At 36.4% G+C, this 15,685-nt stretch overlaps 1 protein-coding gene across 1 annotated transcript in view; it reads left to right on the top strand.

The window, feature by feature from the left end:
- CEP152 (centrosomal protein 152) overlaps positions 1–13,974 on the top strand; it is a 95,412-nt gene extending 81,438 nt beyond the window's left edge. The window contains 6 exon segments of the mRNA XM_035728269.1: positions 3,171–3,267; positions 4,063–4,166; positions 6,422–6,578; positions 6,828–6,931; positions 12,518–13,358; positions 13,360–13,974. Of these exon segments, the coding sequence (XP_035584162.1) occupies positions 3,171–3,267; positions 4,063–4,166; positions 6,422–6,578; positions 6,828–6,931; positions 12,518–13,358; positions 13,360–13,576 (1,520 nt within the window). The 3' untranslated portion in view covers positions 13,577–13,974.
- The last annotated feature ends 1,711 nt before the right edge of the window (positions 13,975–15,685 follow it).

The raw sequence follows: 15,685 nt of genomic DNA, 5'->3' as shown, positions 1-15,685 counted from the left end.
AGTAGCACTACTACCGGTATAAATCTCTTTGATCCTTGAAATGTTCAAATGTGACATTTTAGTTAATGTAGGCACCGATTCTCTTTGAGGATTAATGTAAACTAATTTGGACCTTATTTTTACTGACCAAATTATTATTCCTGAACTACAAAGAGGAAAATTGGAGCTCTGATTAAAAGGTCACATTCCTTTCTTCCTTTTTAGATTGAATAGATAGTGAGTGCCCAATATGTGTCAGGCAGCATTCTAGGCACTAGGGACACAGCAGTGAAGACATCAGACAGAATTCCAGTTCTGCTCTAGATGTACAAAGACTCTGTTTCCTTTCTCCCAAGAAGCTTATCATCAAGTGAAGAGACCTAAAAACAGATTAATAAATAGTTGCAGCACTGAGTGCTCCTGGCAGTATGCTCGTGTTCACTTGGCAGAAAGGATGTGAGTGAACTCTTCCTCCTATTTGAGTTAAGGAGGGCTTGACTAAGCCTTGAAAGATGAAGGTATTTGCCAAAGAGGACAGCATTCTAGGCAGAGGGGAAAGCTGTGCACGAAGACATATGGGCCTGGTCTGGCATCCTTCCAGTCCATTCTTCACTGTACTGTCAGGGAGATTATCTGGAAGGGATAGCTTCTGCTATCTTCTCTTGCCCTTCTGCACCAGGGAGGATACTGGGTTTCTGAGGCTGTTCCCCCTTACCTTTTACTAGTCACCTATTTCCTGTGCTCTCTACTGTGTGCATTTGAAATACTCAGATTGCTGAGGTGGTCAGGAATTGTACTGGACCTTGCATACAGTTTTGTCACTCTGCCCTACACCTTATCCTTTCATTCTCATTTGTCCTAACTCTTCCTCACCTTTAGGGTTCAATTGAGAAAGATGCCTTATCTGCAGATCCCTCCTTGATTTTCCCATCTGGGTTATTCAGGCCAGTTCTGTGTGGCCCCATAGCACTCTTGGTTCCTACTCTTACCATTCTGTATTTAAGTTTTTGGTTACTTGCCTGATACACTTTCCAACCTATACATTCCCTGAGAATGAGGAATATGTTGTATCTTGTTCATCATTGTAGTCATGATGCCCTTTTTTGACCGAATGAAGGGTTGACTGCAAGCGTCCCAAATAATTGTGTGATCCAGAAAAAACAGACAGATAGGTTCACTTTTTTTCTACATTTTAACTGGATTGCTTGCCTGGACAGCAGTCACCTCCTGGCTCTTTCTGCTTCCAGTATTGTCCCTCCGAGCCATTCCCCATCAGGCAGCTCCAGTGACCTTTTAAAAAAGCAAATTGGATCATGACACTCTCTTGTTTAAAGTCCTGTGGCTTAGCCCTCAGTAGGAAATGCAGACACTTTCTCTAACATTCATCTAAGAAGCCTTTCATGATGCAGCATCTGCCAGCCCCTTAGCCTTGTCTTGCCCCAGCCCTTTTATTCTCTCATAGGGCCAGAGCATGGATTTCATTGTCTCTTTTCTCTTGTCTGTTTTCATCTCCGTTTACCAAAATGTCTGTCTTCCCATCCTGATCACATTGCCTGGCTAACTCCTACTCCTCCCTCGCCCGGTGCATTGCTTCCGTAGGGAGGCTTTCCTAACCACCCCAGACTTGGTTAGCTTCCTCTGTTAGACATTACCTGCAGCTTCAGTGATTTTTCTAACATTTATCATATCATCCTTGTAATTAATTTTTGTGTGCATTGTCCATTGGAGTGTAGCCTTGATGATGACAAGGATCAAGTCCTGACCGAGCACTTAGTGTACAGTACCTGGCAACATAGCACACTCGGTAAATAATGTTGACTAAGAGGAGCCACCTGCTTCACTCCCACCTATACTGCTTACCAAGTCTGTTAGAGATAGATAATCATTATTCTAAGGCAAGACAGGATTTTAAGAATTTTGAGACAAAAATTTGAACAACTGTAATTCCCATGGTGATGGCTTAAGCTATTTGTAGCTCTTGAAAAATTTGATGGAAATCAAGAATATTTGTTTTACATAATAAAATGACAATGGCAGCTAGATAAGATTATTATTTATAAATAATATTTAACACCATACATTGTGATCATAGTTATTCTGCATAGCGCTTTTTGAGGCTATCTTCTGTAATTCATAGACTTAGAAATAATCCAGGAAGTTGGTACTTAGCTCAAAACAACAGGCTGATAAAAGGGGTCAGGGTCAGAATTAAGTCATTTGATAGTTTGATTTCAGTGTTTGTCTTAACATACATCTCTTAGTTGATAATGTTTTTGCTATTATGGTTGCTTTTTTGTTAAATTCCGTTTTCTACTGTGCTGGTAGCATTTGTTAAAAAGTGGTGGAGTAAGAGTGAGTGATTTAAAAATATACAGGTTATATCTAGGAGGAATAGAGTGGCTCATTACTCAACTTACAGGGTGTGTTGAGAGGGTGGTATGGTAGGAAACATGGTGTGTCCTGTTCATAATTATTAAACACTGGTATTGCCAGACTTTGTATCTGGTGCTATGCATTTATGATTTTATTTCTATTATCTTAAAGGTAAGTAATACTATCTCCATTTAACATATGAAAAAACTCAGGTTCAGAAAGCATAAGTAATTTGCCTAAGCTCATTTAACTGGTAAAGAAGCAGAGCTAGGATTTAAACCCATGTCTCTCTCTCTGAAATTCGTGCTTTGTCCTCCATTCCATATGGACGCCACTGGTCTCCTCATCCTCTTTTTAGAAGTTCAAAGAATTGAAAATCTTACATTAATTGTGAAAGTGGTACCTACTTAATCTTAATTTTCTTTTTATTTTGTATAGCAGTGCTTGTTCAATGATCGTATATATGAGCATAGACTGTACCAGGATCCAGGAGGGACATGAAAATAGAAGACCCAGGATGTTTCAACAGAGCTTCAGTCTAGCTGGGAAAAAATAGATGCATGTGAAACAGTTGGAAGCCTATTCCAGGGCAGTTTGTAACCCAAAGCAAGATGTGGGTGTAATACAGTTTTTAAGTGCTGAGAAACCAGAACAGGGAGTGGTCAGATTAAGACTCATCAGGAAATGAATGACACAGGGAGCAATTGCCATTTGCACAATCTCCTCTACAAACATTTGCACTGGGAATTTCGGGGAGAGGAAGACTGAGGGGGAAACAAAATATTAATTGACCAATATACCATTAATTTTTTTTTTAGAAGAGAATACTAAAGTTGTTGAAGAATTAATAGAAGAAAACAATGACATGAAGAGTAAATTGGAAGAACTGAGAACACTTTGTAAAACACCACCAAGGTAGACTTTTACTATTTTATTTTTATTTTTAAATTTATCTTTATTTCTTTTTTTGAGAGAGAAAGAGAGAACAAGTGTGAGTGGGGCAGGGCATGGGGGGGCAGAGGGGGAGGGAAAGAGAGAATCTCAAGCAGGCTCCACACCCAGCATAGAGCCCCACTCAGGGCTTGATGTCACAACCCCAAGATCATGACCTGAGCCGAAAAGCAAGAGTTTGGTTGCTTAACCAATGGAGCCACCCAGGTGCCCCAATTTTTACTATTTTAAAGAAATTGTTTATTTCTAAGTATTTTTTTTATTTTGTAATATCAGTTATAGCAATAATATTCATACCAAGAGTATAAAACTTGTTACATAGCAAGAAGTATAAAAAAAGAAAATCTTATAAAACCCTATTCCTAGTAGATACCCTCTGTTAACCTCTTATTTTATATCATTTAAGCCCCTTTATACTCACATGTGCATGTTTTAAAAACTGAGATTATCGTGTAAGCTATTTTGTAAGCTTTTATTAATATAAATGTATAAAATAAACATTTCCATATGTCATTAGATATTCTCCTATAATGTGCCTTTCAGTAGCTGCATATAGTTTCATCGTGTGGATTTATCATGATTTATTTAAGTAACCATAACATTTGTTTCTATTTTTCTTCTTTTTTAAAAAACTATATAGTAAAGATCCTGATATATGATTTTTTTTTAGCACATCTCAGTTGGATGTTATTGGAATATATAGATAGCTAGATATTTTTACTTACCAATCTCTGTTTCCAATATTTGGTTCATTTTTAGGTCATTGTCAGAAGGGGCCATTGAAAATGCTTGCCTCCTATGCAATGGGAGGGCCTTGGAAGAACTTCGTGGACAGTACATTAAAGCTGTAAAAAAAATTAAGCGTAAGTCCCTGAGGAGAATCCCAGGATTTTAAGGTGGCTTGAGCCTTTTTTATTACTAGCACTAGTAATTTGGGGAACTTTTTCAAACTACCTGTTCTGAGATCTTATCTGATTTTTAGAAAAAATAGTGGCCCCTTTTCTAAATTATGCAGCAATGGATTTTTTTGCCCAGTATCTTTTGGAAGTGACATGGGGGTTGAGTTATTTTATATTGTTAATTATCCTGTTACTTTTTTGGACACTAATGTTAAACTAAAAATTTCATAATCTTAAAACTTAACTAAATAACTTAAATAACTAAAAAAAAGTCATGTGAGTTTTAAATTAGCAAGTATTACTTTCTACCATAAGCTTTTATTTAATTTATTTTTAAAGATTTTAAAGATTTTAGAGAGAGAGTGAGCACAAGCAGGGGGAGTGGCAGGCAGAGGGAGAAGCCGGCTCCCCACTGAGAAAGGAGCCCGATGTGGCACTCGATCCCAGGACCCTGGGATCATGCCCTGAGCTGAAGGCAGCTACTTAACTGACTGAGCCACCCAGGCATCCCTCTACCATAAGCCTTTTAAAACCATAGAAAATAGATCTAGCTAGGCATTATTCTGTTCTTTCTCATTATTTCGATAATGGATTAAGTCATACATGTAAATTTGTTTATCAGGTCCTTTGCAGTAAGAGGCATAACTTTGCAGAGCATTTCTCTGGTTTATGTTTTCTCAAACTATCTCCTGTTTTTTTAATTACAATATTGCTTAGATTGTATGTATGTCCCAGAACAATAACCAGTGTTGATACAGAAGAAATATATGTTTACCTCTTAAAATTGCTTTTATTTTTAACAAAATGAGTGGGAAAAGGTCTTAAGTTCCAGATGTATTTGTTAGATCATCATAATCCTGTGTAGTGTTTTGAAAAGCCCACTCGGTATCAATAAAGACAATTTACTTTTCAGTTGTTGCTGGTGCCAACAGGGCCCATATTACTACAAAACAAACAAAGCAACTTTTTGTTAACAATCACATCAGTTGGAAGTGAAATTTTAAGCATTTTTTCATACTCATATGCTAACTTCTATGTATGTGTTTTAACATTTTAGACATTGGTTGGAGGTTTTGTGTTGACACGTATTCCAATTTAATTTATCCCACTTCAAATAATGAGAAATAGTCTTTCAGTTAGTATTTTTTGCATAGAGCATCTAATTTTCAGGAAGAGCTTACTGATATTAAGGGAGATTCCTGTATGAATTGAATCTTTAATATAACAGAGTAGTGATATTCTAGAGGTAGGATGTAGCCCTAGATTTAGTAAAAAAAAATGTTGACCTTAAGTAATGGTAGTCTCAATCCAATCATGTTGAATCAAAGATAAAAAGAAAACTTGAAAGCAGTGAACTATTTTTTATTGACTGATTCATTGATTTAAAGATTTTATTTATTTTTTTGTCAGAGAGAGAGAGAGAGAGAGTGCACAAGCAGGGGGAGCAGCAGGCAGAGGGAGAAGCGGGCTCCCTTCCAAGCCGGGAGCCTGATGCTGGACTCAATCCCAGGACCCTGGGATCATGACCTGAGCTGAAGGCAGCCACCTAACTGACTGAGCCACCCAGGCGTCCCTGTGAACTAGTTTTAAATGTATATTTCAGAAGGCAACATAGGTCTCATCCTTCTCCCTGGCATTTTGTACATATCTCTCATGGACTATAGTATTATATTTACTTGGGTACACATATGTGCTGCTGAAAGAATGGAATAAATAATGAAACATGGATTTTCAGAGCATGAGTAAATGGGAATATGAGTCTCTCTAGTTCATATTGCCTCCTTCTACCTTTCTGTGTCTGGTTCTTTCTTCCTTTCATCCTCACCCTTTAGGTATATTTTTTTCTCCTCTCTTACTCAGACAATACATAATCAAAATGTGTAAGTTTCTGTATCTCATATTTATTTTCTTGCCTCAGTGTTTTAGAATATGACAATGTTTTCCTAGGGAATATGCTGTTTCCTTAACATATGTGGCTATCATCATTCTAAAAGGACTTTTAGATTATTTCTCCTTTGAGTCTCCTAAAATAGTGATCTGAAACATTCCATTTTAATGATTGTGGAAAAGTACAATGTTTAAACTATACCTCTAGTCACTTCATCTCCCGGAAAATTGATCTGAAGTCTGCCTCCCTGTTTTTGAAAAACTGGTAGTAAGCATGCATTTTGTGGGAATTCCTTTCTCCCTAGCAACTCCCTCCCTCACCTCCCCACTAGGTGATATGCTTCGTTATATTCAGGAGAGTAAGGAAAGAGCTGCGGAAATGGTAAAAGCAGAGGTATTGCGAGAACGTCAAGAAACCGCCCGAAAGATGCGCAAATATTACTTGACTTGCCTCCAACAGATTTTGCAGGATAATGGAAAACAGGAAGGGTAAGTTCAATCTAAACAAACAGTGTGTCTTGAGACTACCAGGACAGCATGTTGTCATTTTCTAAACATTTTCCTTAACCACAAAATTAACTATTTCTACATGATCGGCCATTAGGGGTTAAGAGAGGCTTAGGTCTGTGCTACCCTAAATACTGGCAGAACTAATAGGAAAACAGAAATCCTGGGGCTAAGGAAACTCATTTTTTCCTTTAAACTATTATTAATTTAATATTCTGGAATTCCCCACAGGGCTGAGAAAAAGATTATGAATGCTGCTAGCAAACTTGCTACAATGGCAAAATTGCTGGAAACGCCGATTTCTAATAAGTCCCAGAGCAAAACTACACAGTCAGGTATGTCAAAATGAGTCACTTAAAGGGTTTTCTTCTCCCTTCCGTCTTAAATATTAATATTTTTTAGTATGAAAAAGAACAAGGAATATAAGGAGTTAATTTATAAAGTTGTCTGTGTTTTACTTAAACTGGAAACTTACAAAAAAGAGTGTAGAGTTTTCAGTTTGAATAGGCAGGCTAAGCATACCCATCAGCTTCCTATAGTTGCTTTCATTCCTAGAAATGACAGGATAGATTTTAAACAAATTAGTAAAAGGGAGGGAATAATAAAGATCAGAGCAGAAATAAATGAAATAGAGATTAAAAAAAAATAGTAGAAAAAGGTCAACAAAAGCAAGCGTTGGCTTTTTAAAAGATAAACAAAACTGATAAGCTTTTACCCAGACTCCTCAAGAAAAAAAGAGATAGGACTCAAATAAAATTAGAAATGAAAGAAAAGTAACAATTGACCACCACAAAAATACAGAGGATTGTAAGAGACTGCTATGAAAAACTATATGCTAACAAATTGGACAACCTAGAAGAAAGGGATACATTTCTCAAAATATACAATCTTCTGAGACTGAATCAGGAAAAAAATAGAAAATCTGAACAGACCAATTACTAGAAATGAAATTGAATTAGTAATTACCAAGCTTCCAACAAACACAAGTCCAGAGCCAGATGTATTCACAGGTGAATGCTACCAAACACTTGACGGAGACTTAACACCTGTCCTCCTCAAGCTATTCCAAAAAATACAAGAAGAAGGAAAACTTCTAAATTCATTTCTATGAGGCCAGTACTACCCTGATACCAACCTAGAAGAAGATACTATAAAAAAAAAGAAAACTACAGGCCAAATCTCCGACAGATATAGATGCAAAAATCCTTGACAAAATATTAGCAAACTGAATTCAACAGTACATGAAGAGGATCATTCACGATGATCAAGTGGGATTTATTCCAGGCATGCAAGGATGGTTCATTATCCACAAATTAATCTACATGATACACCACATTAACAAAATTAAGACAACAAACCATATGATCATCACAATAGATGGAGAAAAAGCTTTTGATAAAATTCAACATCAGTTCATGATGTTTAGAGGGATTATACCTCAACATAGAGTCCATATATGAGAAACCCACAGCTGACATCATACTCAATGGGGAAAAACTGAAAGCTTTTCCTCTAAGATCAGGAACAAGAAAAAGATGTCTACTCTCACCACTTTTATTCAACATAGTACTAGAAGTCTTAGACACAGCAGGCAGACAAAAAGAATCCAGATTGGTAGGGAAGAAGCAAAACTCATTTTTTGCAGATGACATGATACTATACATAAAAGACCCTACAGACAACACCTAAAAATGACTAGAATTAATAAATGAATTCAGTAATGTTGCAGGATATAAAATTAATATACAGAAATCTGTTGTGTTTATATACACTAATAACAAAATAACAGAAAGAAATAAAATAATTCCATTTATAATTGCATCAAATAGAATGAAGTATCTAGGAATAAATTTAATGATGGAGGTGAAAGACCTATCCTCTGAAAACTTTAAGACATTGATGAAAGAAATTGAAAATGATGTAAACAAATGGGAAGATATAGCATGCTCATGGATTGGAAGAATTAATATTGTTAAAATGCCCCTATTACCCAAAGCAGTCTACAGATTCAGTGCAATCCCAATCAAAGTACTGATAGTACTTTTCACAAAAATAGAATAAATAACCCTAATATTTCTATGGAACCACTAAGACCCTGAATAGCAGAAGCAATCTTGAGAAAGAACAAAACTGGAGGTATCACAATTCCAGATTTCAAGCTATACGACAAAGTTCTAGTAATCAAACTGTAGTACTGGCACATAAATAGATACATAGATCAATGGAACAGGATAGAGAGTCCAGAAATAAACTCATGGTTGTATGATCAATTAATCTACAACAAAGGAGGCAAGAATATACAATGGGGAAAAGACAGTCTCTCTAATGATGGGAAAATCGCACAGCTACATGCAAAAGAATGAAACTGAATCACTTTCTTAAACCATACACAAAAATAAAATGTATTAAAGACCTAAATATTTGTAAGACTTCAAACCATAAAAAAAAAAAAAAAAACATAGGTAGTAATGTCTTGTACATTGGCCTGAGCAGCTTTTTTCTAAGTATGTCTTCTCAGCCAAGGAAAACGAAAGCAAAAATAAACTATTGGGACTACAGCAAAATAAAAATTTCTGCACAGCGAAGGAAGCAATCAGCAAACCAAAAGGCAACCTCCTGAGTGGTACAGCGTATTTGCAAATGATACATTTGATAAGGGGTTAATATCATACACACACACACACACACACACACACACACACACACACAAAGAACTTCAGCTCAGCACCCACAGAACAAATAATCCAAAAATTAAAAAATGGGCAGAAAACGTGAACAGACATTTCTACAAGTAAGTCATAGATGACCAAGAGACATGTGAAAAGATGCTCAACATCAGTCATCATCAGGGAAATGCCAATCAAAAGTCCACTGAGATATCACCTCACACCTGTCAGAATGGCTAAAATAAAAAACACAAGAAACAGGGCACCTGGGTGGCTCAGATGGTTAAGCGTCTGCCTTCAGCTCAGGCCATGATCCCAGGGTCCTGGGATCGAGTCCCACGTCGGGCTCCCTGCTCCTTGGGAGCGTGCTTCTCCCTCTGCCTCTCTCTCTCTCTGTCTCTCATTAATAAATAAATAAAATATTTAAAAAAAAAAAAAACACAAGAAACAAATGTTGGTGAAGATGTGGAGAAAAAGTGACCCTCACTGTTGGTGGGAGTACAAACTGGTGCAGCCACTGTGGGAGGCACTATAAAGGTTCCTCAAAAAGTTAAAAATATAGCTACCTTACAATCTAGTAATTGCACTACTGGGTATTTACCCCCAAAATACAAAAACACTAATTTGAAGAGATATATGCACCCCTATGTTTATTGCAACATTATTTACAATAGCCAAGACATGGAAGCAACTTGACTGTCTAGATGAATGGACTAAGAAGATTTCGTACACAGACACACACACACATACACAGAAATATTACTCAGCCATAAAAAAAGAATGAAATCTTCCCATTTGTGACAACATGGATGGATCTAGAGAGTATTGTGCTAAGTGAAAAAGGTCAGACAAATACCATATGATTTCACTTATATGTGGAATCTAAAAAACAACACACAAAACAGAAATAGTCTCATAAATACAGAGAACAAATTGGTGGTTGCCAGAGGGGCGGGGGGTGGGGCTGAGTGAAACTGGTGAAGAAGATTAAAAGGTACAAACTTCCAGTTATAAAATAGGCAAGTCACAGGGATGAAAAGTACAGCATGAGGAATATAGTCAATAGTATTTTAATAACTTATTTGGTGATAGATGGTAATTACACTATTGCGGTGAGCAGTGTATAGAACTAGAACTGTTGAATCAATATGTTGTATACCTGAAACTAATATAACATTGTATGGAAAGTGCACCTCAATTTTTAACAATGTATAAATAATTAAAAAATAAAAAGTTACAATTGATAGACCAGAAGCTGTGAGAAATCCCTGAAAGATTGCGGAGGGAAACAGTTCAAAACTGCCAGAAGATGACAGCTATAAGTGGGAGCAGTATTAAACTGTTCCACATCTGAAGGCAGTATGTTGCAGGAGAAGTAGTAAGCCTAGGGGATACCAGTGAGGTAATTATAATTAGTTGATGTTCTCGAGCAACAGTAACCAGGTGGGGCCACCCTCTTTATTAATTCTTCTGCTTTCCCTTCCCCTACCCCCACCATTGGGCTGGAGTAAGAGCAACAGGATAAAAGAGTCTCAGAACAGGGCAAGGCTCTAGATGGCTAATCACGCCAAGGAGGAACTTAGAGCCCACATGCCCAAAGTACCAGCTATTGGGTTTTTCTACCCTTCAGCTTGTTCCTTTCACAACACTCTTAACTTTTTTAAACAAGCTGATACCATACTCAGAATATCTATGAGATAAGCATTCAACCAAGAATCACCAAATACCTATAGAAAGCCAGCACCACGATAAAAGACACCAAAATCAAAATAAGACAAGGCAAAAAAAAAATACAACTTATACCTATGGATACAAGTAATAGAACAAATGAAAGGACCTGAGAATGTTAGCAAAGTATAGTATTCTCAAAAGGATGTAAGAATATATTGTAGAGGAAACTAACAAATTTGCCTAAGAGGTTTACTATTTTCAAGGAAAGGATATAGTTACTGGTAACTCTAGCCATTGCTAGAAAAATACAAGTTTATGTATGTGTATTAAGATTTATGGCTAGCTAATAGAGAAATGGAATATATAACTCTCAAACTAGTAGGGGAAAATTTTTGTAAGAAAAGGTTTTCAATCTAACAGAATCACGAAAGAGGAAAAATACAATTAGAAAGCATGGGTCAATAGAAAATTATTGTAGGGTCAAACATCAGCAATCACACTAAACATGAATAGGTTAAACTCCCTTATTAAAAGACCATAATTTCCATTTTTTTAAAATCCAGACATATATTATTTCTATGAGAACATTCAAAAATTCAAAGTGAAGGAATTGAGAATAATATACTAAGCAATGCAGAATTGATATTAGATAAATTATAAAGTTAAATACAATATTAAGCAAATTATATTTGAAAGGGATTAAAGTGAAGTTGCTAATGGTAAAGAAGACTCCTAAGAACCTATAAATGGGTTCTTTCTCTTCATAATAAAATAGCTTTAGCATATATAAAGCAAAAGCTGATGGAAATATGTGAAAAAATCAATAAATTTCCAGTCACACGGGGGGATTTTGAACATATCTGTGGAGAAATGGGGCTTTTGAACGTCTAGAAAGCTTGAAGCAGAGATTGTTCAGGAATCCACAAGCTGATATTGGTAGACGTTCTTTTAAAAACTCAAGTTATTTGTGTAAATTTGGGAATGGTGATGTGAACCTTGGGGGTAAAAGACTTGGGGCAACTGTGCAAATGTCCCTAATAAAAGCAAACCCTTTTCATGATACAGGGACCAAGGTACACTACTCTGAGGTATGATTTCTCTGATTTAATGCTGTGTGGCTGCTTTCCTTCTGATCATATTCCGTGTCTTAGGTACATTAAATCAGAAACTCCGTTTTAGCTTTTACAGGGTGTGTGTTTGTGTGTGTGTGTGTGTGTGTGTGTGTGTGTGCACGCGCGCGCACTTATGTAGGCATTGGGCACTGGGGTTCTTTAACAAATTTTCTTCATCAGACAGAATTGGGAAACGTTGCAGTTGGCTCTTGAAATGCAATATCTTGCAGAAAATTGTAGATCAGATGTATAACAATAATGTCAGATTTCAATAACATTGCTTAACCTTATTGAATGGATATATGTAAAATAATATTTTTAAATGTCCAGCCTTGATGTATTTTCTTTGAGAATGATTAAAATATATGCATTCTTTGGAAATACATGAAAACATAATTTTTTTCCCTCCTTTTTCAATGTTAATTTTCTCCTAATTTTGTTTTCCCCTAATTTTGTGTTCTCTTGTATATAGTAGTACTACCTCTGACTTCAGAGATGCTGACTGGAGTTGAAAAATCAAAAAGAAATGATGTGAACCAGAATACACCACGTCACACTGAAAGCAAATCAAACAGTATACAAACTATCCCCAGAAGTATGTGTGACCAAGTTCCTAAGAGAAGGGCTGCTTGTAACTTACGAAGACGGTTAGAGGACGCAGAGCATGGGGACACAAAGCACATGGGTTCCAAAGGGTCACACTCAGGCTTCCAGCTTGGGGATAACAATTATAAACACCCAGACCTGTCGCCAAAAAATGTTTCACCTGAGTTTGTGCCTTGTGAAGGTGAAAAAGGCTTTGGTTTGCGCAAGAAGAAAGACCTCAGTGATATTGGCTCTGAATCACTTCAGCATTCAGCCACATACCCCTTTCTTGGATCCTTTGGAAATAAACCCTCACCTAGATATACCCCTAGTCTTTCTGAATCTGGATCCACACATTTAACCTTTCGAGGTCCTAATGAAAGACTTGGTTTAAAAGTGTATAAGTGTAATCCATTAATGGAAAGTGAAAATGCTGCGTCTGAGAAAAGTCAAAGTTTGGGTGTTCGGGAAACTCCAGTAAAGGATGGAGGGGACCTGGATGACTCCATAGGCTGGCATTCCAACAGTGTCACTTTACCCTGCAACAGTCACGAAGTGTCATTTTTATACGGTAGACCACAAGAAACTCTGGATATACCAGCTGAAGCTGTTAATTTCAAACAGTTTTCAGCAGCCAGTTGTCTTTCAGATACAGAGAAAAATAAAATGATTTGTCAACCAATGAAATGTCAGAGTGGTCACACTTCAGACCTGTTGGAAGAAAGCCTTTCAGCCAGAGATCGGTATGACTCTTAGACACCCACCTCATCATAAGGCTGATATATTAAAGTCAGATTTCAAAAACCTGAGTACAGTACCATCATCTGTGTGTCGGCAGCCTTTGAGAAAATTAATTGCTCCTCTATCTAGCCAACAAGATAGTGGCTTTGATAGCCCATTTGTCAATCTAACTAACTGTTGTACAGTATTTAAGAAAAATCATTAATATATGGACAAGAAAGCTGGAAGAGGAGACTTCATATTGAAAAAATTGTGGACTCTCTATTTTGAGATGTTTTAATAACATCTATCATATGAGTAAAGTGTTCTCATAAAATTATTTGAGATATTAATGTTGCCTTAATCTTCCAAAGGCCTGATGGTGTATGTGTAATCTGCTTCTGTGTGGTGCTTTATATTTGGTTGCTAAACCATCTATTTTTATACTTCTAAATTAGCATTCTGTGCAGTGTTAAATTATTTAAATAAACTTGCATATTGCCTATTGAATTGTTATGAATTCTTTTGTAATTCATAATATAGAAATGTTATACTGATATGTTTGAAATTCATCCAGAATAAGATATAAATCTTGATGATTTGTATGTATGATCAGCCAAATTCAGTATTCACGTTTAATGAGGATGTAGATTTACTTCATGTACTTTTCCTGGAAATGTCTACTCAAAATTTTTATCCTTGCTCTCAATTAGTGGAAAAGAAGTATTTCAAGAATTGCCACAAAATACATAGTTGTGTCCTCGTTTCATTATTTAAAATATTAATCTGAAATTTTTTTAGTTGACGTTTGCATTATTTCAAATCTCATGTGATAGCTAGAGACTTTGTCTTTTATGATTTCACACAGGCTTTTTTCCTCTAAAATACTACTTTTTAAAAATTGAAATAATGAAACATCATATAGCAAAAAATTTTAAACCATTCATGAATAGTGCAGAATTGGCTAACTTAATAATGCTATGGGTAGAAACTTACAATTCTAGACCATGTAGAAGTGAATATCCACCTAAATAATGTTTCTAGATGAATTTTTTTTTTCAGATGGATATGGAGATGGATATGAAAGTTTTAGGTGAGGGCAAGTGCTTTTAGAAAACCTTTATTATAGCTTTCCTTCATATCTCTTACCCTCAACTGTGTTATGGCCCGTGTTTGTGGGTTGCTTGAGTGTATTTTTTACCAGGCTAAGTGGGGTGGTGGTTGGATGGGTGGCAAGGTGCATCAGCCTCCTGCTGATACCCATCTCTAAAAGCAAGAACCTAGAAGTGAGCCTTTCAGGACTTGGAAAGCACTGTCACCTTAACTGATGACCTGATGTAGCTAAGCCTAAAATTTAGTCCTGGATTTCAGAGTTTGAGTTGACATGAGCTGAAAAAAGGAACACCCCATCTCTTCAAAGTCTCACTTGTATTCCTGGAGACATACTGTTCCTTTTCCAATAGTTAGGGTTTCATTTCTTAGTCTAGGAAAAACCCCTTAACCATCCATGTTTCACATGGATCTGCTTGGTGATTGATTGTTTTAAGCTCTGGATAGAATTGAAAATCTAGTTCATTGATCACCTACTTTTTCATCCTTGTTTTAAATCCTTGTCAGGTATCTCGACCCTCAACATCAAGGTTGAAATTGGAAATCATCTTGGTTTCTGCTTCTTTTATGGTGTCCTTAATCTTTTTTGATGTCCATAATTTCAGTAGGATTGGGTTACTTTATTTTGTCCACTCTACACACAACCACCAAGTAAGGTTTATATTGAAGGGACTGCACAGCCAAAATACCACTGGCGATTTACATCTGTCTGAAGGGTGACGTCAGAACAGAGAGGAGGTTGGAGCCTTATAGATGTCATGGTCACATAAATCCTACTGCATCATGGTGCTTTTTCTTTTTTATATGTTGCTGGGTTTTATTTGCTAATACTGTGTTAAGGATTTTCATGTGAGTGCTCGGAAGGGTTATTGGTCTCTGCTTTTCTTGTGATATCTTTATCTTGCTTTGGTAAAAGGGTAATAATACTGGTCTCAGAATGAGTTGGAAAGTTCCCTTGCCTCTGTTTTCTCAAAGAATTTGTGTAAGATTGGTTCTTTTACAGCCCTTTTATTTGGCTGGTTATTTATATCCCTTCTTTTATCCCTGATTTTGGTATTCCATGTTATCTCTTCTTTTTTCTTAGCCTAGCTAAAGGCTTACCAACGTTGTTGGTTATTTTTCCCAAAGAACTTTTGGTTTCTTTGTTTTTCTTTATTGTTTTTCTGTTTCCTATTTCATTGATTTCTTTCTCTTCTGATCTTTAGTTCCTTCCCTCTGCTTGCTT

Source organism: Zalophus californianus, chromosome 6 (genome assembly GCF_009762305.2).
Source record: "Zalophus californianus isolate mZalCal1 chromosome 6, mZalCal1.pri.v2, whole genome shotgun sequence".
In the NCBI taxonomy this organism is placed as follows: Eukaryota; Metazoa; Chordata; class Mammalia; order Carnivora; family Otariidae; genus Zalophus; species Zalophus californianus.
Note: the sequence above shows the minus strand (reverse complement) of the source record. Positions and strands in the feature narration are given on the sequence as shown.